Source organism: Scylla paramamosain, chromosome 45 (assembly GCF_035594125.1).
Source record: "Scylla paramamosain isolate STU-SP2022 chromosome 45, ASM3559412v1, whole genome shotgun sequence".
In the NCBI taxonomy this organism is placed as follows: domain Eukaryota; kingdom Metazoa; phylum Arthropoda; class Malacostraca; order Decapoda; family Portunidae; genus Scylla; species Scylla paramamosain.
In genome coordinates this window covers 295001-318213 of record NC_087195.1, presented here as the reverse complement: position 1 = coordinate 318213, position 23213 = coordinate 295001, and the positions used below count along the sequence as shown (strand labels likewise).

The 23213-nt window shown below is 41.4% G+C and overlaps 1 protein-coding gene across 1 annotated transcript in view; it reads left to right on the top strand.

The window, feature by feature from the left end:
* Window positions 1-23213, top strand: part of LOC135094463 (probable histone-lysine N-methyltransferase CG1716) — a 48986-nt gene that overhangs the window by 10921 nt on the left and 14852 nt on the right. The window contains 2 exon segments of the mRNA XM_063994560.1: window positions 1251-4701; window positions 14392-14520. Coding sequence (XP_063850630.1) covers window positions 1364-4701; window positions 14392-14520 — 3467 coding nt within the window. The 5' untranslated portion in view covers window positions 1251-1363.

The following is a 23213-nucleotide window of genomic DNA, read 5'->3' as shown; positions in this document are numbered from 1 at the left end:
CACGTTATTTATTTGGCTTTACGATATGTTTGATCTGTTCCATAACTCTTAGGCTGCTAATGGGATGTGTAATATTCTTCAGCAATCCTATGAAATTTAACTCATCAAAAATTAAGTTACAATTATTAAGTCTTCCAAAACCCCTCATCTAAACTTATACAAGACTAAAAATATGAAGATTAGAAGTTGTACCAGTGAAAGAGTTCATTGCTTATACACTTAATACAATAAGTTATTAAATTTTACTCTGCAAGAATTAAGCTCTTTCAAATCTTTCAAAAACCACATCTAAATTTACACAAGACTAAAAAAAACATAAAGAAAAGAAGCTGTACCAGATTAAAAGTTAATTATGTATACAATTGATAAAACAATGAATCAGATAGAGGCATTGTTCACAACCCACCATCGCAATCATTTATTCTTGACACCATCACTCATTTCTGGACATTTCCTTTAAGCTTAGTGTGCTGGGTTGCCTTGTGCTGAATTAAGTGGTGGTGGTGGTGGTGGTGGTGGTGGTGCAGGCATCTGAGTCACTGGTGTGTTGTCATTTGCTGGGTGCTCAGAAATCTTGCACTGTCCTCCCTTGGCCTTTTCTCCTTCCTCTTCTTCCTTTCTGTTATTATTTGATTATTTATTGTATTTTATTACTTTTTACAGGTTTTTTTTTCCTCTTTCTGGTATTCTAAGTGTTTTGATTTTACAGTTTTGCTCTTTCTTTGTCTCATTGTGGTGTGTTGTCTAGATATTTAAAGTTTTTTTCCTTTCCTTTCTTTCTAGTTTTCTAAGTGTGTTCTCATTTTGCTGGTTTGTTCTTTGTCCCTCGCTTCCTTTGTGGTATTCTGTGTTTTGATTGTACAGGTGACTTTTTCCCTTCCTTTCTCATCATACTTGCTTTCTTCATCATCATCATCATCATCATCATCTTTGCTGTGCTTCCTCCCTTCCTCATTCTCTTATTACCTCATTTGTTGCTCCTTTGCTTTTATACTAAAGCCTTCTGTGACAACATTTCCATAGACTTTCTCCTTTCTGTAATAATTCTCTAAGACCTTTAATTGTTTCTCTCTCACTTTCTCGACAACTGATTTTCATTATTCCTTTTTTAGAATAACTCATTTCTCTCTTTCCCCAACAGAACAGAATTTTCCCTCCCAATAACTCGTTTTCCCTTTCCAACAGAGTGTAGTGTTCCGTCCCAACAATCCCAACACCTCAAATGTAACACTAGTTTCTCTCCCTGACAGGCAGCGAGGTAGCCAAGAGAAGCAAGGAGGAGGAGGCGAGGCGAGGCACTGGTTGGGCCATCCCTGCAGTGCCACAGCAACCACAGCAGTGCCAGTAAACCCCTGCCACAGCTATGAATGGGGACACTGGCGACGCTACCAGTACCCTCCCTGGCACCACCACCACCACCGCCACCACCACCCCCGTTAGACGCTCAGCAAGGACACGCAAACCTAACTCACGATTTGCCGATGACGAGGTGGACAGTTGCTTCAAGAAGATTGTCTCTGGGTTAGCGTCCCCTGAGTGCACCTCCGCCCCCTCCCCAGGCCGCCCCAGGAAGGCCACTGCGCGTAGGAAGGATAGCAGGAGTGAGGAGGCGGAGGACAGGAGTGACAGGGGGAGGAAGGATGCTAAGGAGGATGAGGAGGTGGAGGAGCGTGGGAGGAAACTGAGTGAGGACTGTGAGGACAAGAGTGAACGCAAGAGGAAGGAGAGGAGTGAGGAGGTGGAGGAGAGGGGTGATAGAAGTGAGGTGGGGAAAAAAGCCAGTCAGAATGAGGAGAGGAGCGAAGAAGACTCAGACGAAAGAGGTGAGAGGAGGAAAGAGGATGTGGAGGAGAAGAGGGAGAAGAGACGCAGGAAAGACAGCCAGGGAGACGAGAGTGTGGAGAGGAAAGACAAACCCTCCTTAGCAGACAAGTCCCCCTCCCATGCCCTCCCTAATGGACTGGAGGGAGGACGGGAGGCTGGCGAGGAGTGCACTAGGATGACAAGAAGTGGTAGACCAGCGGAGGATTCACGAAGGAAGACCAGGAAGAGAGGGAAGGGGAAGGAGGAGCAGCAGGGGGAGCAGGAGGAGCAGGAACCACTAGAACCAATATCTGAAACTTCACCTCTAGAATTGACAAACCAAGATTTTAAAACAACAGATAGAGAAGATTGTGTCAGAGGTGCAGCACACACCACACCTGACCCATTACCTGCCTGTGATGGTGAGGAGGCTGTGGAGAGACTGGGGCAGGCTGAGAAGGTAGAGGGTAGTGAGAAGGATGTAGCACTCTCACACACACCTACAGAGATCCTGCACCCTGCCGGGAAGCCTCAGCAGGGAGTCACAAGCCAGGATGGTGTGGGCAGTTCCATATCATCATCATCATCATCATCACCGGAATCCACTGTCATCACTAACGGTTCTTTGAACACAACCTCCACATCCACTTCTCTAGACATCACCACCACTATCACCACTACCACCACCACTGCCACCAGCTCCACCCCTACCACCACCGCCATCACCACCATCACCGCCATCGCCATCCCCACCACCATCACCACACACTCACCAAAGCCTCCCACACCCCCTGTAGAGGTGCCCACTGATCCCAGACTACAGAAGGGGACAAGGCCTTCCCCTGTGGGACTCCTGGGGGGGCAAGGGGGGTCCCAAATACATGGTGGCATTAATACTAGTACATCCCCTGCCTTGTCTATCCCTCCCCTGCCGACAGACACTGGGAAGGAGGGAGAGGGATCCAGGGGCAGCCCACAGGGGAGTATAGGCCAGGAGATGAAGAAAATATTGTGTGAGAATATTCCTCTTCCTCCCGACCTCTATGCATCTCCCAAGCACAGCAAGGTGGAGGAGCCGAGGAGAGCAGGGGGGAAGAGGGATCGGAGCGACAAGGAGGAAGGTACAAGTGAACCTCAGAAGGTGGAGGAAAAGGAGGAGGAAGTGCCAAGCTCCCCAGCATCGAAACGGAGGAAAGAAATGGACATGGGGAGGAAAGACAAGGCAGAGGAGAGCAAGGAGGAGGAAACAAAGAGGAAGAGACTCATGGATGCCAAGGAGGAGGACAAGAGGAAGCGGAGAAAAGTGGAGGAGATGGAGGAGAAGGAGGAAAACACACCTGAGATTCATAAGGAAACACCTGCCTCACCTCCCTGTACTGACACAGTTAGACCCCCTGCCCCAGTCCCTGTCCCTGTCCCTGTCCCACCCCCTGAACAAGCCCCTGTCCCACCACCTGCCCCACCACCTGCCATAGCCCCAGTCCCTGCCACAGCCCCTCCCCTTCCACCCCTGCCCAGGAAACCTCCAGGAAGTACCCCACAAAATTTGCCGAAGGCTAGAAGAGAGTCTAGAGATTCAAGAGACTCCCTTTCCTCCCCCAGACATGACCGAGAGAGTCTGAAGGAGAAAGATTCACCTAAACGCAACAGAGAGTCCTTACGAAACAAAATCACGACCCTAGACGTCCCTAGAGACTCAAAGGACCTGAGGGGAGGCAAGGAGTCCTACAGAGATTCTGTAAACTCATTCAAATGTGACACAAACTCAGGAAAGAGTGAGGAGACTGCCAAGGAAGGGTGCCAGAAGGGGTGTGAGGGGGATAAAAGAGTGTTAGCTGAGTCAGGGAGGAACACGAGGGTGAGGGAGGAGTGTGCCAAGAGTGAGAAGGGTGCGGTGAAGTGCGAGAGAGAGCCGGTGAAGGGAAGGGATGGTGGTAAGAGTGACAGAGAGGCGCTTAAGCTTAAAGATGACCTCCCAAAGAGTTTGAAGAGTGAGAGAGACACAGTGAAGAGCGAGAAGGACAAGAATGGCAAGGGTGAGAAGGAGGCGAGTAAGAGTGAGAGGAGCACTGCTAAGGGTAACAAGAGTGAGAAGGACACAGCCAGGAATAGAGAAGAGTCAAACAAGAGTAACAGAAGCGAGAGGGACACGAGAAGCAAAGACGAAGGCAGTAAGGGTGGAAGAGGCGAACGGGAGGGAAGCAAGACCGAGAAAGACGCCATTAAAACTGAGAAAGACACTGGGGAAAAGAACCAGGAGGAAATACAAGGTGACGAACACACATTACCAAGCCTCTTCCCAACACAGGAATCAGACATCACTGGCACTGGCATGGGGGTGTTCCTGGGGTTGTCAGCCACCTCCACCACTGCCATTCCCTTCCTGGAAGACACCCCAGTCAGTGGTGCCTCAGAGGAGATCCCCGGCCTGTCCATCCTTGCCGCCAGTGACAGCCCACGCCCCAGACTGCCGCCAAAGAAGGAACAGTCTCACAGGAGCTGGTTCACCATTGGATCAGGCCGCAGGAACCAGGCAGAACGAATGGAGGAGGAGAAGAAGGAGGAAAAGGAAGAGAAGGACATATTGCCACTGGAGAAGGAGGAGGTAGAAATATCCATGAAGGAAGAGGAGGAGAAGAAGCCAACGGAGGAGGATGAGGCACAGAAGCGGAGGGAAGCGGAGGAGAGGGATGCAAGGAACCGTGCCGTGGTGGATGAGCGGCTGAAGAGTTTCATGCCGCTGCAGGAGAACGTGTACATCGGGGAACGGAAGAGGACCAAGCGGAACAAGGAGGTGCGGCGGATGGTATGCGACTGCTCCCTCACCAAGGAGGAGATGGAGCGCGGCGAGGTGGGCTGCGGCGACGATTGCCTCAACAGACTCCTCATGATTGAGTGGTGAGTGTGCCCTGTGTGTGTCCATGTGTCTGTCCCCCTGTGTCTCCTTGTGTGTTTGTTTTGTCTCCCTGTGTGTGTGTCTGTTCCCCTGTGTGTCTCCTTGTCTGTTCCCCTTTGTGTGTGTCCTATGTGTGTCAGTATGTCCCCATGTGTGTGTGTATCTGTCTGTCTGTCTGTGTGTCCCTTATGTGTCCTCTCTGTGTTCTGTTTTGTATGGTGTCAGTTTTATCAGCAAATTCAACCTCATTGCTGTGAAAATATTGGAGACAGACAGACAGACAGACAGGCAAAAGTAGAGCTCCTAGAAATATAGATACTACTCTACAACACACACACACACACACACACACACACAGTTGTATCAGAGTTACATTTATGCAAGTCACACAGTCCAACACACAAGTGGCTGGGAGGGCAAGGTTATCTATCTTCACTCTACAGGTGTCTGAGAGGGAATGGGAAGGGGTGGGGAGGTGGTCTGGCTATTGATTAGGGGCCATATTCAGAAACATTTTGCCGCACCACTACATTCCTAAGGCTCTAGTTGAAGTTATACATATTTTAAAGGGTGTTTTTATGATTCTAGTGACAGATTAATAAGATTTCCACATTATTAATAGGAGACAGTCTTGAGAACCTGGCTGATCATCTCTGTGGTCTTTGAAAGTAGTCATGGGAAGAGAGGAAAGCATTTTAGAGTACAGGTTTGGATGAGAAGTGGATGGTTGGGTTGGATGAAGGGATAGTGTGGATGTTAGCTGTGGAGGTGGAGAGATATGGTTTTTGTGGTGGAATAAGGAGTTAGACACAGAGTACGCCTTTTGGTCTCTTGTGTTTTGGGTTTGTTTTCTTTCACTGTGTAGGAAGTCGAGTCATTTGCCAGGTTTTTGTATGGCTGTCAGGAGGTGGCTGTGTTTACTATTTTCTATGCTTCTTTTTGCTCCAAAGTCTTGTATAGAAAATTTATCATTTGCCGAATTTTGAAGGGTTGCCAGAGCTGACCCGCCCCCCCCCCCTCTCTCTCTCTCTCTCTCTCTCTCTCTCTCTCTCCTCTCTCTCTCTCTCTCTCTCTCTCTCTCTCTCTCTCTCTCTCTCTCTCTCTCTCTCTCTCTCTCTCTCTCTCTCTCTCTCTCTCTCTCTCTCTCTCTCTCTCTGGTTGTGAGCGTCAGGGGTTGTTTCATGACTCGTAACTGTGACTACAATCATAAAAAGAAATTAAAAGTATCCTTATCAAATTGATGTGAGTAGTTTTGATTCAGTGGAGGAAGAAACATCAGGTCTTGTTTGGGTGAGGTAGCATGTCTGTGATTAAGATATTTAGAAAAGAGGTATGAAGAAATAAGTTCTCAAGTAGAGTGGTGGATGAATGCAATAGTTTGTGCTAAGTCCAAAAGGAACTTTAACCCTTTCACTGCTATTTGATACATTTCCTTAATCACACACTACTCTAAAGCATTCATTACTTGTTCTACAGCCACCTCTGAGCATAGCACTGGCTAAACATTGGATAATCTAATCTTTTCATTCCCTTTTCCTTCTCGTACATGCTCTGAAAGATTCTATACATTACCTTTAGTGTTGTGAATTGTTTCAAAAGAGAAGACAGATTTCTAAATGGGGATGATAAATGGAAATTGATGTGCAGGTTTTATACAGGGACTGCCACACGTCAGCCTGATGGCTTCTTGCAGCTTCCCTTAATTACACATACTCATGATTCAAGGACTCAAACCACAGTGACTCACAATATGCCAGCCTGTGTTAGCTGTATCCAAACTGTCCAGGCCACTCAAAACTATGAAATTCAGCATTGAGGAGAGTAAGGATGCTTTATATTTATATTATGACTGTACATCACTATACTTCTCTGCTTGCGTGCCTTAATCTTCAGCTCCTTCAATGCTATTTGCTCCATTCTTTTCATTGCAAGTATCTGAGGCATTTGCTCTTCTACACCTCCCTTCAATGTTTATATGAGCTAGAAACTGCAAAGATATATTTCCAATCCCTTTCTTTTTGCCTGTTTGTGCTTATAGAGATTTCATACATTGTTTTAGTGCATTGAGTAGGTATATGCCAGTGAAATGGTTGATATAGTGACCCTGATGAATCTAAAAGCAAGTACATTTTAGTAATTCTGTCCATTTTAAACTTTGAGATAACACAATGAGCCGTCTGAAAATGCATGGATAGAAAATATCTTCAGTAAAAAAAGATGAGTAAGAGAAAGAAAGAGACTTAAGTTGGGATAAAAAGATGTGTGTGCTGAGGTGAGACTGACCATGCAGCACTTCCTGGTGGTGGTGCTGTCCATACACAGGTGACAATGCTGATGCGGTGCTAAGACTAAGGAAATATCGCTTGTACGGCAATATACAACTCGGCATTAAGAATATTGTGCCAGACCAATATAAGGATGCACAAGAAGAGAGCTTAGGACAAATTTTTCAGTTTCTTGCCAGCGTAGTGTTTATAGATGGCTGGGGAATAAAGGTGTCTTGCATTGTTTGTGGTAAAGGAATGGTGTGTGAAGTGGTGTTAATAAGGAATAGTGGGTGCTTTTGACTTGTATAAAAAAAAAGGAAGCTAGATATAAAGGAGATAGGATAGTAGATGTTTTGACTTGTAATAATGATAATAATGATAATAAATAGCAATAAATACTTCATTGTCAAGTAACAGTATACATGAAATTTGCTGTGAACTCTGAAGAAAAACAGCAGTAAAAGAAAAGAAAAGTAAAAAGAATTATAATTATGTACAGGGAGAAAGTTAGAAACAAAGAAAAGAAAGTTAGTCAATGATTTTGACTTGTGTAGAAAGGAGAAAGTTTAAAATATCACAGAAAAATAATAGATTGTGAATATTTAATCCAGGAAGTTTAAAATGCATAAGATGAAGTTAATGGTTTTCTGAAAGTGTGGAAGAGATGATTAACGATGCTTCTGTAGAATAAGGCTGCAAGGTTACAACAGTCCAAATATTGATTAAAAAATGTAGGAAATGAAGAAGTATGTATTTAAGAGTGACTGTAAATAAAGAACCATGAAAAAGGGAGGAAAGAGAGAGAGAGAGAGAGAGAGAGAGAGAGAGAGAGAGAGAGAGAGAGAGAGAGAGAGAGAGAGAGAGAGAGAGAGAGAAGTAGGCCAAGTTTGAGTGAATGAGTGTGGGTGTGATTGAATTGAATAGAAAGTAAGAGAGATTAATAGAGTGAGGATGGCTGTGGATAGGAAGAAATGAGTAATAATAATAAGAGAGAGAGAGAGAGAGAGAGAGAGAGAGAGAGAGAGAGAGAGAGAGAGAGAGAGAGAGAGAGAGTGAGAGTTATTATACGGAGGAACTTAGATATAAATGTAAAGGGAAGATTTAAAAGAATTACCATTATTTTTCCTATACATTAGTAAAACAGTGAATATATTGTTGTGTACTCTCCTTGTCTTCCCATCATGTTATCTCCTACATGCATACCTTCCTTCTTTTCTTCTCCCTCCTCCTCCTCCTCCTCCTCCTCCTCCTCCTCCTCCTCCTCCTCCTCCTCCTCCTCCTCCTCCTCCTCCTCCTCCTCCTCCTCCTCATTCTGTTCTCTCACTCCTCTATTTCTTTATTATTTAGAGGAGAGGCAAGTAGATACAGTGAAGAGAAGAAAAACTACCGTACTGTCAAGATAACAAAAAAAATACGTAAATAAGATAAATAAATAGATAAAATAAAATAAAAAGACTGTGTGGGAGACTTAGCATAGCTGGAGCAGGGAAGGAATGGAGGGACTGAAGGGAGTGGAGCATGGCAGAGTGAGGAAGTGTGAGAGTATGTGGGAAGAAATGAGTGTGTGTGTTTAGGAGGGAAATTTTGATGAGTAAAAATGAGTGTGTGTGCTGGAGGCAAATTGAAGAGTAGGAGTGAATGAGTGAGTATACAGAAGAGAAACTGAAGAATGAGTAAGAAATAATGAGAGGGAGAGTGTACATGAGAGGAATTTGAGTGAGATGTGACAGAATAGAAAAATGGACAAATAGAGAGAGAGAGAGAGAGAGAGAGAGAGAGAGAGAGAGAGAGAGAGAGAGAGAGAGAGAGAGAGAATGACAGGTTAAACATTGACCATCCTTAGAAATGAGTAGGACTAGAAACAAAATTAAATAGGAAAAGAAAGAAACAAGGAATGCTGAACAAGTCTTGGTGATAACATAGACAAACTCTTCCCTCACCCAACACCGCACCACATCATTGCTTCAACATTAACAAAAACAAACTTCGGTCATATTTTTAATCTTTTTTTTTTTCGGTCATATTTTTTTTTCCGGTCATATTTTTAATTTTTTAACGAAAACAAACTTCGGTCATATTTTTAATCTTTGGTGTGCCTGTGTTGGTTCTATAGATTCTTTAAAGGTTTAGATACATGCTGTGATTACTTTAGGTGATGTAACAGTTACAACAAAGAGGTGGTGTTGCTTTTGTGGTGGTGTGGGAGGGATTTGTGTGGCAGTGTTCTAGGTGGTGTTACTTTTAGTGGTGTTTGGTGTGGGAAGGATTAGTGGGGCAGTGTTCTCTTCTCTTCAGTGTTGTGTTGTGGTTTAGAGTGAGGGTTAGTTGGCTGTTTTCTCTGCTACACATTTTGCATCTCCTCTGGCTCATAGCAGTGTTTGGTGATCATTGTTGTACTTTTTTTCTTTTCTTTGTCATTGTTTTTTTTTTCTTTTCTCCTTTTCTTTTTCTTTCTTTCCCTTTTTTTTTTTCTTCTTCTTCTTCTTCTTCTTCTTCTTCTTCTTCTTCTTCTTCTTCTTCTTCTTCTTCTTCTTCTTTGTCTTCATCCCATCACACCCAAGAGTTCATTCAATCAGCATTAAATAGGATACTTGTGCTTCTTCTTTATCATCATCTTTATCTTCTCTTCATCCCAGTGCACCTAAAAGTCCCATCAGCCAGCATACTAGAGCTTGCTGTACTGGGTCAGGTGAAGGCTGTGAAAACTCAACTAATAACAGTTATCTAAGTAGTGGTACAGTCTAGGCATGTGTTAACTTATGGCAGGAAAGATTCTCTCTCTCTTTACAAATATACTGGTTTTTCTCTCCTCCCTGTACTTCTCCCCTCACCTCCTTTTCCTTCTCCCCTCTCCTATCTTCTCATCTCTTCTCCCTCCTCTTCCTCTGAACACCTTGGAGTCACTAATGATAATACTGCGTAAACAGATACAAAGATGCATGACTATACTACCACTACAGATTCAGTGAGGTAGAGGACAGTAAGGTCAAAAGAAAGAACACTATGTTGTGTGGAGAAAACGGTCAGGGAATGTGATAGGAAAGGTTGAAAGGTAAATTGTATGAATTTGAAAGGAAGTGAACAGATAATGAGGAGAGGTTGAAAGGAAGCATATTACTCTATATATAAATTTGAAAGGAAGTAAGTAGATAACAATAAAAGGTTAAAAGAAAAAAATTGTTGCTCTATAGAATTGGAAGAAAGTGAATGATAATAAATAAGCAAAGATAAGTATGATATGGGATGACAAGTGTGAGAAATGCTGCAGTTAGGTACACGTAAAGATAGAGTTAATGAAAAGTTGGATTTCGTAGAAGTGAGAAGAAATTACGTAAGTTAAAAATAGCAGAGATTGATTGAAGTTTATGGAATTGAATATCTTATGAATTGAGAGAATGATGTTGTAGATTAGTGATGAAAAAGAGTACTGCTTTATGTAGAGTTGGATTCCTTATAAGTATGAGGAATGGTATTGTAAATTAGAAGTAAAGATGAGGACCAACTTATTGATACGAGATTCATAAGTGTGACAGGATAACAAATTTATTCTCATTATAAAAACAATAACAAAAAAGTAAATAAATGAATAAATAAAACTAATTCAATCATTCACAAATCACATTAACAACATCCCAGTGTGGATATTTATAAGTACACTAGATGGCAGATTATTGTGTGTGTGTGTGTGTGTGTGTGTGTGTGTGTCCAAGTGTCGGAAGAAGAGTATTAAGGCATCTGAACTAAATAACGTAATCTTTGTAAAAATTCCTGTTATTATTTGGTAAGGAAAACTTTATATATTTTCTTATATTTTCTTCATTGGGAGTGACAATTTAATATACAAACTCTTCTCTTTTCTCTCTCCCTTTCTTTAATTGGCTTTCTCTCTCTCTCCCTTCTTCCCCAATTGGTAGGTTGCTTTACTTTCTCCCTTTCTTTAGTTGGCAGGTTCCTTTTTTTCCTTTATCTCCCTTTCTTTAATTGTTTTACTTTACATACGAGAAATGATAACGATGATGATAGTGGTAATGATAATAATAATGCGAAGTAAACTCTAATTAATCCATCACATGAAAATTAATGGCACTCAAAGATATCTGTTATCCTGTGTCTGCCAAGCCCTTTTTATAGCCACAGTGCTGGTCACTTCACCAGTCAGCCGGCACAGTTTGATCTGATCGAGGCCATGTAAAAGTCGTAATGTTTGTTAGTTTGTCACATTAGTCAGTCAGTCAGTTATGTGTGGTTGAGTGTGTGAATGCCAGTGCTAATCAGTCAGCCAGTTAGTTGCTTAGCTCATTGGTCAATCATTCAGTTATCGGATGGTTGGTTTGTCAGTCAGCCAGCTAGTTAGTTGGTTCGTTGGTCATTCATTCAGTTAGTCGGTTGGGTTAGGTGTGGTTGAGTGTGTGAATGCCAGTGCTAGTCAGTCAGTCAGCCAGTTAGTTTGGTTATTTCATTGGTCAGTCATTCAGATATCGGATGGTTGGTTTGTCAGTCAGTCAGTCAGTCATGTTATGTGTTGAGTCAGTATAACAATTACAATGTTTTCAATTTGTCAAGTTAAGTCTGGCCAAGTCTCTGAAGGCCACAATGTCACTTAGGCACAGATGAAAGAGTACAAAAGGCAAATACAGGAGAGGTGAAGAATTAAACCTCTGTCATTGAGAACTTACGTATAAAAAGAATGGATGGAATAATTAATAACGTATTTATGTACGTGCCATTTTCTCTATTAATACAGTTAAACTATATGTTTGTGAGACTGTGGGAAGAGATAGGAAGGGATGAGAGAGAGAGAGAGAGAGAGAGAGAGAGAGAGAGAGAGAGAGAGAGAGAGAGAGAGAGAGAGAAAAGGAAAACATATTAAGCTTGACAAACATACAGATTGTTGCCTAAAGATGTTCTGTTTACTGATGTTTGAAGTTAGAGATAGAACAGTTTTGTGGTCTGTTGTTATGTTACAAATGAAACATCAACATTTTCAAGTACCTTAGATGAGAAAATGTGAAGTATATTGTTGATACTGGTTTAAAATGCTTCTCCATTTTTTTTTTCTTTCATTCTTTCTTATTTTCTCTGTTTATTAATTTATTTCAATATTTATTTGTTTATTTATATTTATCTACTTCAGTGTGTATTTATTTTATCTATTTTTTTTTATAAGGAATGCCACTTGGATATCAATTGCTGTTCACATTCATTGTATTCACATTTTTTTTTACCATTGTGGTTGTAGTGGTCTTGTATTTACCTTCACCCATATTTTGAAATGCTTCTGGCTCTTGTACCTGTTTTCAAAGACCACAGAGATACTTAGAGCCAGGTTTTCAGGGGTGTTTTTCCATTGGTGATGTGAAACCCCTCTTAAATTATCAGTATAGTCATGTAAACCCCCCTTGAGTCCCAGTAACTTCCATCACAGCCTGTTAAACTGTCTCTAATGAAAACAGCCATGAAAATACCAATAATTTCTATTACATCCTGTTAAACTGTCCATAATGAAAACGCCAATGAAAATACTAATAACTTCCATTACATCCTGTTAAACTGTCACCAGTATCATGAAAACATCCTTGAAAATCTCAATAACTTCCTTTACAGTCTGTTATTTTTACTATAACACAATTTCTCTTATAATCACAAAAAAACAACTTTTAAAAGTCGCTTGCCTCTGCACGGTAGTCTCTTAAATAATCATGAAACCTTGAAATTACATAAGTAACCATCTAATTTCTGTGTACATGCAAACCTTTCATTGTTTCATGTATTTGTTTGCTTATTTATAAGACAACCACAAAGACAATCATGTGAATAAAGAGCTTAAACTCTCACAAGAACCATGAAAAAACATCTCTGAGAATCCCAGTATGAAAGATGATGAAATGTTTTTTAGTCTTGAGTCCCTTGTGTATGTGTGTGTGTGTTGGCCTGGTGGTGATGGTGTTTTGGTGAGTGGTGTGGTGTGGTGTGATTGAAATAGAGTTGTGCTTTTTTTTATTTTGAGTGGGTGAAGCTGTGAATGATTTCCTTTGTGTTTTTTTTTCTTGAGTGTTGGTATGTTTCTGTCCATGCACTGTTTTTTTTATTTATTTATTTATTTTATTTATTTCATTTGTTTATTTTTAGTTGTTGTACTGTCAGGCTTGAAAACACACACACAGACCAGAAATAGGTGCGGAATATATCTCCTCTCACCTTATCTTGAAAAAAATAACCTCACCTCATTTGATCCTCACTCATAAATCCTCTTCTTTCTCCTTAACCATTTTGTTGGTATGGTTATCCTCCCTTATCCTTCCTACCACTGTAAAAATGGCTTGCAGTGAGATGCAGGGGGTGGTAGAGGGAAAACAGAAGGTTGATTTTGTCTTTTTACTTTGCAGAAATATTTACAAGTGCCTAGCGCAAAAAAAGTGTCTAATAAGCTATAGGGTATTATAGGAGAACATTTGTCTATGATTGAAAGGGTTTACATTGTCTCCCTAACCTAAATTAATATTTAAATCCTCCTTCATTCTTTTGATCTCACTAACCTAAATTGATATTCATTCAAATCCTTCCTGTTCTTTTTGCTAGTTCTTTTGGGACTGGTACCTTTTAGTGGGTCCTTTTTAGGTCTTTTTAGATCTTTTTGTTGTCCTTGGCTAGAAACTCTTACATATAAAAAGAAAAATGTGCTTCAGGAAATTATGTAAAATGACAGAGAATACAAACAGTGCCTTAGAATAGTTAAGTCAGTGTGTTTAGTCAAGATTAAACATACAACATCATAGAATCATTAGCAGTCAAAGTATTAAATGTATTGAAGGTAAGGCACAAAACATTTAAGAATCCAGTGTGTTATCTGACTAGCACTGCAAAGCCTCTTGGTTCCTAATGGTACTTTATCATAGCCCCCACAAAAAGTGCTTAAGAATTCACTCCATTCTCTGACAAACATTACAAAGCCTTCTGGTCTATAGCACTTCACCATATTCCCCCCAAAAAGTTTAAGAATTTATTCTATTCTCTTGGTCCATGCTAGCACTTCATAGTCACCCAAAAAATAAATAAGAAAACATGCAAGAATTCAGTCCATACTTTGGCCAACATTACAAATCCTGCTGGTTCCAAATGACACCACCATAACCCAAAAAAGAAAAAGAAAAAAGAAAATATTTAAGAATTTATTCTGTACTTGGACGAACACACAAATCCTCTTGGTTCCTAATGACACTTCACTATAATCCCGAAAAAAAGAGAAAAGAGAAGAGAAAAACAGCCTGAAAAAATTAATAGATAAATAAATAGTAATAACAACAGGTAATAATAATAAGTGAGATTTCAGGTAACTCTCCACCCAACATATAAATCCTCTTGGTCTCTTTTGACATTTCCCTTAGCCAACTCCCTGCCTCACACCACCCCTGCCTCTCCCCACAGTGGGTCGAGGTGTCCGCTGGGTGACCACTGCATCAACAAACGCTTCCTGAACCGCCAGTATGGAGACGTGGAGGTGTTCAATGCCGAGGAGAAGGGCTGCGGCCTCCGTGCTCGCTCAGATATGCCTCCGTAAGTACCAGTTTCTTGCCATCCGATTATTATGATGTTTTCTTTTATTTATTTGTGTGTCTGATTATGGTTTTGTAAGTTTCAGTCTCTCTCTCTCTCTCTCTCTCTCTCTCTCTCTCTCTCTCTCTCTCTCTCTCTCTCTCTCTCTCTCTCTCTCTCTCTCTCTCTCTCTCTCTCTCTCTCTCTCTCTCTCTCTCTCTCTCTCTCTCTCTCTCAAGGTTTGTATCCCCAGTTGTTATTGTAATTATTGTTATTCTTTATGATTGTTGTTATTTTTCAGATTTTATAAACATTTTTCATCCATATTTTATTTTTTTTTTATTTTCTCTTCATCTATATATATTTTTTTATTTTGTTTCTCTTGTTTGCTTTCATATCCATTATATTTAGACTAACTAACTGAATATCACAATCCTCTTGTATATTTCTCATAGATGACACTTTTTTTCACTATATTCCCTTATCATAATTCTATTCATCATTATATACTCATAATTGTTCCATCATCATCACCACCAATCATACTGTCGTCATCACCTCAACCTGTCCCTTCATCACCTGTGTTGCCTTCCCTTCACTCATGACTAACCTGCACCTCATCACCTCAGCTCTATTCAAAGGTCAGACAGGCTTCAGTCTTCCCATGGTGTGTCGCTGGAGGAAGATTAACCATTGCTTTCATCTCACTCATTCTTCCTGGCACATAATAGAGTCACAGTAAGGTGGAGGTGTGTGGGTCTGTGAGTGGAAGTGGTTGTGTTTGGGTTGAGTGTAATGATGGCAGAGGTAATGTTGGGTTTTAAAGATTGGGTGATGGTTATAATTAGCACTTGAATGTAATGTGTAGAAGTATAGCTGACGTAAAGGGGAAAAACAGCAGAGGTAGAAAATTTTTGAGTTATAAGCAATGGTTGATGAAGTTTAGTATAGCTAGCGATGACTTGAACTAATTATTGTGCAGAAAGGGAAAAAAAGAAAAAAACCATTCGACTTTAATATGAAAGCAAAACAAAAATAATAATAAAATAGAAATATAGTTAACTAAAATACATAAATAAAAAAAATAGTTAAAGATACCAATTATAATTACAATACAAAAGTAATACTGTATAGAAAGTCAGGTACCCTCATGCAACACAGCTATATCACGTGTTACAGCAGAATAGTAAAGACTGCCAATAAAAACAAATAAAACTGATACTAGTTATAAGGATGCAAAAGTAATGCTGTAAAGAAAACCAAAGACCTACACACAGCACTACTATATCAAGTGTTACAGCAGAATAGTAAAGACTGCCCTGCTCATAGAAATCTTGTAGTTGTGGAGAAGAGAGGGTGCGTATGGATAAATCAACCGACATGATTTAAATGTTTGTATTATAGGTAGTGTTGTGTGTTACTTATACCTGTGAATTCTGCCTTAGTGGAATGATGCAGCAAACAGACTTAATTGCTCTTGATTATATAGATATGCACTTGTGAAATGCATTATGAAGTACATTTGCATACCCACCAATCACTAGTTAGGTTTATGAGTGGTAAGGCAAGGAGTTGTGTTGGAAGGCAAAGTTGGCAGTGTTTACTAAAATGTGCACTGCCTTTACTTCTACTTCAGTGTGTAGCCAGTGAGTTTTTAGCACAAAGAAGTAGGTCACCTTGAGACACCTCAGGTCATAAATTTGTGGTCTTTATAAAGTCATGGTGGGAAAACTAAAGTGCCCAAGGAGGAAATTTAGAGGCATAACACAGTGAGACAAGAAACCACCATGGATAAGGAAACAGACATAGGCAGGATAAGCCATATGCCAGACAGAAACAGGTGGACGGTTAGAGAAACTAAATGGCACCTGAATATGGTGAAAGAAGGCAGAATAGATAGAGAAGTGAATGGAGAGGTGAGACGAGTGAGATGAGGAATTAGATACACTGGTGGCTGGTGACTGGACAAGGTTGTGGGGGACCTTGATGTGTGGTGAGATAAGAGAATGATGTTTAAGAAATAAGCAAATGATGACTAACCTGAACTGTGTGATGATTTACAGTCAACATCATGGTATCAGATTCTCATCAAATTATATAGCATTCCAAATAATACCAACTGACGTGGATGATTTAGCTGTGTCTTGGCATCAGATTCTCGGCAAATAACAAAACACTACCTCTTACTGACTGCCCAGAGGTGTGTCTCAGGAATGGTAGCAGAGATGCACATATGAGAAATTAAACTTGGCTCTTATCAATACAAATTTTCATCCAATACATAAACTAAGCCCTCAGACTCAGCATTTAATCAGTTGTTTTCATTGATGAAGGAAAGTTAGGTAGGCATTAAAGTCAAGGGTAGGGCAAGGATTCAAACAAGTAGTGCTCTGGGTTAAAGATTTCAAGTATTCTTCTATATACAAAATTCCTGAAGGCGTTGCTGTTTGATATGTAATGCCTTGGTGAAATTATAATCTGCAAACATTACATCTCAGCCACTAACATTTATTTCCATCCCAGTTATTGTACTTTTGTGAAAGAAACTGATAATTGGTGAACTATTTTGACAGCTTAGAAAACTGTTAACTCATCAAGTATAAAAAAAGACTAGCATACACAGTTTTGCACTTTCATCACTCAGGCTCGTATTAAGTTAGAGTTTCGCCAGCAGTACGTGTATGTGGGTGTTTCTTGCCGATGTAGTGTGAATGTGCAGACTCACCCACCATTCAGTGACTCTATTGTATGTCCTCATGATCTCAGCCTTCCTGATTGCATGCGTGCCTTCAGACAGCCATATAATGATGAACATATGTGCGTGTGTGTGTTTATGAGTGTTTGTGTGAGTGTGTTCGTGGTGATGCTAATAATACTCTTTTTTGATGCACACACACATGTACATTGACACCTAACTCATCCACAGTATTTCTTAGAGTGAGGGACACAAGATGCAGGTATATTTGAGTAGCTTGAGGACTTTTTTGGGCCGGTGTGTGCCCAGGCAGTGTTCTCAGGGCTGAGGGGGGTGGGCGCGAGGGCTGTACTGTCACTGAGAGGCATAACTTTTACTCACAGTGCGATTCGATTTTTGTGCCTTAGGGTGTCATGTGCTTGTGGTGTGGAGGAGGCGTGGAGGAGGGGTGGGAGGGGGTGCCTGTGTCCCCCTCCTGCATGGGGGTGTGTGTTGGGGAGGGGGAGGAGGAGTAAGGGGAGTGAGTGTTCCCATATAACATTGTGCCTTTTATTATAAACCCCGTTGGTGAGCCCTTTGTACGGTACTACTGAATGTGCAAATTTCCAGGAAGTTATTCATGTGCCTAAGGGACTGTGACATCAGCAAGTTGCCAGTGCATGAGCCATTACCCTGAGGCACCTTGGTGGGCACAGGGCCGCAGCATGCCTCCCCACCAGCCAGGGAGCGGCCAGGGCTGGGTGGAGGGTGCCCCGCCCGCACACCAACCCACCCACCCACCCAACCACCCCTCGCACCCACCCTCGCCGCAAGGCTCTCAAAGACTCGGGGCTCTGGGGTTGTCACCCTCCGTCGGCCCAGGCTAACAGAACCGGAGAAACAGAGAGGAGAAAGGAGAAGGGGGAGGAGGAGGAGGAGAACCAAGAGTCACTCCGCACTTCAGCACCAAGCGTCGAGTCAAGACAGGAATCTGGAACGGCTGCACGTCTCTCCCGGCAAGTGTTGGCCTCGGCGTCCCCCAAGGAGAGGTGACGGTCAGCCCCACGGGTGTCCTGACTGTTGACCTTGCCTTGGCAGGGCAGCTCAGGTCACGGCTTGCTGGGGGAACACTACCAAGGGACTGAACCAAAGTCATTTTGTAGTACAAGGTTTTATTTGTGATTTATGCTGTACTGAATATTGCCAGAGTGACCAGTTTGTACTGTATGTGTGATGGTTGATTAAGATTGACTGTATTGTGCTTCTCTCTTGAAATTGTTATTATATTAGTCTGAGTACACTAATTAGAGCTAATGTGTTAATAGATCTACTCAGTATAGGTAAGCTTTTGTACTGAGAAGGAAAAGAGACAGAGGTATGAGTGCAGAGGTGTGTGTGTCTTACCTAATTTGATATGGTTTCAGTACAGACTTGTCATGTTTATTGTAGATCACGAATTGTAACAGGATGGAATGAATGCTTGTGTGTGTGTGTGTGTGTGTGTGTGTGTTGAATTGAGTTGTGTGTGCTCCTTAATAACAAATTTGAGAATCAGGTTGAGGCTCTAGAGTGTAGGAAGACTTAGGTGTGAGATCTGGTGTTAGGAACCTTAATGTGATGTTGAGGAAGGAGAAAGAATTATGTGAGAGATCTGAGACTTTACTGTGATGTAGAAGAGAAGAGAGAGGGAATTATGTGAGATCTGGCATTTTACTGTGATGTAGAGAAGAGAGAGAATTACATGATGTAGAAGAGAAGAGAGAGAATTATGTGAGAGATCTGATATTTTACTGTGATGGAGAGAGAGAGAGAGAGAGAGAGAGAGAGAGAGAGAGAGAGAGAGAGAGAGAGAGAGAGAGAGAGAGAGAGAGAATCTGACTCTTTACTATGATGAGGAGGGGAAGAGAGAGAGAAAATTATGTGATGTAGAAGATAAGAAAAACTAAATTATACGATGTTGAGAAGAGAAAGAATTATGTGAGATCTGAAATGTTAATGTAATATTGAGAAGAGAGAGAGAGAGAGAGAGAGAGAGTTCTATATCATATCTATATCATGTACAGTAAGCCAAAGATTCCTGATTGATAGTGAAGTGATAGCAATATGTACCTGATTACTGTGATAGATAGCAGGTGTGAGATACATACACCCATGAAAGTAGAGGAGAATTTAGAATACTTAGATAAGAAATACATTGAAATAGACAATTAAGAGAAGGAAAGGTGAAGAGTTTGTAAAGGAGGTGTATGTGTGATGTTGGTTACTGATAGATGAATGTCACAAAGATTGAATTGAAGTGGTGGTATTAAGAGGAGGAAGAGTGAAGAGTTTATTAGAAATTGTAAGTGATATGCAAGTTACTGGTAGCAGAGGTGTGTCACAAAGGGAGATAGAGGAAAGGATATGTGTGAAGGAGGTACTGGTAGAGGTGGAGAACTTAAAGAATGTTTGAATAGGGAGAGGTGGAGGTTGTACTGCCGTGGCTCTAGAAGCAAGGTGTCTGAGAGAAGAGGGGAGTGGTGCAGGGTTGAGAGGACTGTAGCACATATAGAAGTATTGTCTATGTATTGGCCTTTTAAGAGGAATACAAGGGATGTTTAAAGAATGTATATAGAGAGAGAGAGATGGAGGCTGTATTGTTATGGCTATTGTAGAAGCAAGGTGTCACAGAGAAGAGGGAATCAGAACACATAGGTAGCTGGAAGTGTTTTGGTGTATTGTGACAAGGAATACAAGGGATCTGTCTGGGGAATATGTATGCAGAGATGTGCTATGATGCTATTACTGTGATGCTTTGTCATGTCAGCATCCCTGTGTGTGTATGTGTGTGTGTGTGTGTGTGTGTGTCAGGACTTCCATTTGAGAAAATATTTTGGCTTGGTATTTTATTGTTTTGTGATGTAGGATGTTAGGGAGGATAGAAAAGGTAGAGAGAGGATTTGAGAAGACAAGAGATGAAGAGATGGAAGAGGAGAGTATGAAAGAGATAGAGGGAGGAAGAGAGTATGAGAAAGAGATAGAGGAAGAGAATGAAATTGGTGTTGATGTGTAAAAGAGGAAGAGTAAATGATTGAAGAGAGTGAAAGGATAGGCAGTGAGGAGCAGGAGGATGGATGAGGTGCTGATATGTAAAGGAGGAAGAGGAAATTGTTGAAAGAAATCCATAAATGTTACAAATGACAAGCAAACTGTGTGAGGGCAGGAGTACTTTATCTTCTCCATCAGAGCCAAGGAGCTGAGAGAGTGATGTGAATGAATGTGAATATGAAAGATGTGTGCCTTGTTTTGGCTGCCCACATATTTAAGCAAGACAGCCTTGATATATGTGTATGTATGAATGAATGACAACTTTGAGAGTAAGGTGTAGGTTATAAGATTTTTAGGGAGAAGGAAGAGGAGATTGTGTAGAGGAAGTAGTGGTAAGCATGTGTGTGTGTGTGTGAAAGCAAGACACAGGTGACAAAGTGAAAGTAATTTTGAATGCTCCCTCTTGTCACTGTCAGAGAGATTTTGAATACTTGTGGGCTGCAAAGTTGGCTAGATTAGATTAAAGTGTGGAGGCTGATGTCAGATTACAGATGTTGCTTAGAATTTTAGACAGTGTGAAAGAGATGCCAAATACTTGAAATAGGAGAAATAGGGAATGTATTGGAAGGTTATGACCACAGCAAGGCAAGATATGTCATTCAGAATCTTAGACAGTGTGAAAGAGATGCCAAATACTTGAAATAGGAGAGATAGGGAATGTATTGGAGGGTTATGACCACAGCAAGGCAAGATATGATGGATTTATGCTGAATTATATTAGAATTGTGTGTCAGGGAGTGTGAAGTGAAGGAAGGGTGCTTGTGTTGAAAGTCCTGGTGTGTGTGTGTGTGTGGGGAGGATGTACCTCTGTTATTTCAAGGTGTGTGTGTGAGGGAGTGGCAAAACTGAGAGAGGAAAACAGGCTAAATTTTTTTTCCTTTCAGAACTGAAGGAAGATTGTTTAAATAAGTTGATGTATTGTTTTAATGAATTGAATCAGGTTTGGTCAGGCAGTCATCCACACCAATGGTTCTTGTTGAGATGTTTGTTATTTAAGGTGACATGTGCTAATTGCTGTGAAATAAGGTTTATGCTGTCAATAACTAATGATCATAGATTGTAATTCATAGTTCAATAACTTGTCACACTTGTACTATGTTTATTGTTTCCCTCTAGTGCTATATGACCATTGATCTCTAGCACGCTCATCTTTCAGTTCACATTACTTCCCTTAGTCCCAAGTCATCTGGTCCACTGAGACTTATCATTTGTAACTTGATGGTCAGATGTGAGGACTTCAGGCTGAGGGAGAATGTGTGAGATATCTGGAAGGAGTGTGGGATGTTAAGACTTTAGACTGTACCAGCTACCACTTACCTCCTGTGTGCCAGTCAGTGCAGGCAGCCACACACTATATATTTTGTTACCTTAATGCCAAACCTCAGCCTCCCTACAGCTTTAGATTCACAAAGACTTAGGGTGTGCTGGGGCTTGTGAGGTGCTGATTAAGTCCTTGTGTGCTGCTGTACTGACAGGCTAGCAATGGTGTGTGGTAGTGAGGTGTAGAGAATGATCCAAGGATGTCCTGTACCTTGTGTCTTTTAGCTGCGGTGTGTGCTGGTGAGGTGAAGTGTATTAGCATGATCCAAGGGTATTCTGTACCTCATGTCTCTGTTGAAGGCATTGTGTTGCTCCCTGGTCTGTGGTGTCTGCAATCAGTAATGTGCTGTGATGTACAATGCAGCTAGGAGTGTTTGGTGACTTTAGGCAATAACCACATTGTTACCACACTTGTCAGGAATGTCTTACTTCAACCTCTTAAGTTATAAGACTATCTGAATTGTATTTATGAGTTACTGTACCTTTCTGATGGTTTAAGGTGAAATGTCTAAGGCATTCAGGGTCTAGGTGACAGAAATATTGTTGAAAGTTTCATGAGGCTATAGTTTAGGCTCTTAACCTTCAGTTTCTGTAAGACTAGGCCATTGTATGACTGGAGTTCTGTCAGGCTGTAGTGGAGGTCTAGATATCATTATACTTGAGAATGAAATTGAGTCAATGGTACATTTGTGGATGATGGAGAGATTGGGCACCCTGCTAATGTTGGGCCTGGCTGTGGGTGTATGGTGTGAGGTGGTGTGTGAATAGTCTTGGGTGAGGTTATGGCTGGGTGTGAGGTAACAGCTGGTGTGGGTAACAGGTGGTGTGGATGGGTATAAAGTGAGGTAAGAGCTGGTGTGGGTAGAATTACTGTATAATAACAGATGTTGTCTGTACCTGTGAACCTGTGTTGCTAAATAACAGGTGATGTCACTGTCTGTGATGTGGAAAGACAGGTGTTGTCCAAATTCCTGGCTTTAGTCCTGTGGCATTGAGGAGTCTTGTCCCAGCCAGCCACTGAGCACTAGTTGTTACCAATACAGTCATGGCAAAGGTCTCTGTTCCCTGTGCAGTCTTGTCAGTGCCATCACCTTCATGGATGTGTGGTGTGTGGGTGCTGAGTGATTGGTTGTCACAACCATGTAGGAGGAGTAGGTTTTGTTGTGGTGCTTTGACATGGTATTGCCTTGATTTGGGTGTGGCATGTGGGTGTTGTGTGATTGGTTTGTCACAACTGTGTAGAATAGGGTTCCTTTTTGTTGTGGTGCTCTTGACTCAGAAAGGTACAGTGAAATCTTGGAGTTACTTTGGTGGCTGCTGTATTGTTGAGTTGATAGGTTGAAATAGTGTCATTTGGTGTGTGATATAAAATACTTACACTTAAGCCCTTGTCTGTGCTTTGTTTCATGAGTCTTGTCCTTTGATAATGTTTGTACCTGAGTATCAAATAGTATTGCAATGTGATGAGAGTGTTTATATTATCTGCAAAGTTATCACAGTTGTTTATATATGAAATTGATATATATGTACCTGATATAAGAATGAGGCTGTTCCCAGTTTGTGCAATGCTCAGATGTGATGTTTGACAGGGTGAAGAAAGGATGGGTTTGATGGGAGACAGGTGGATGGGTGT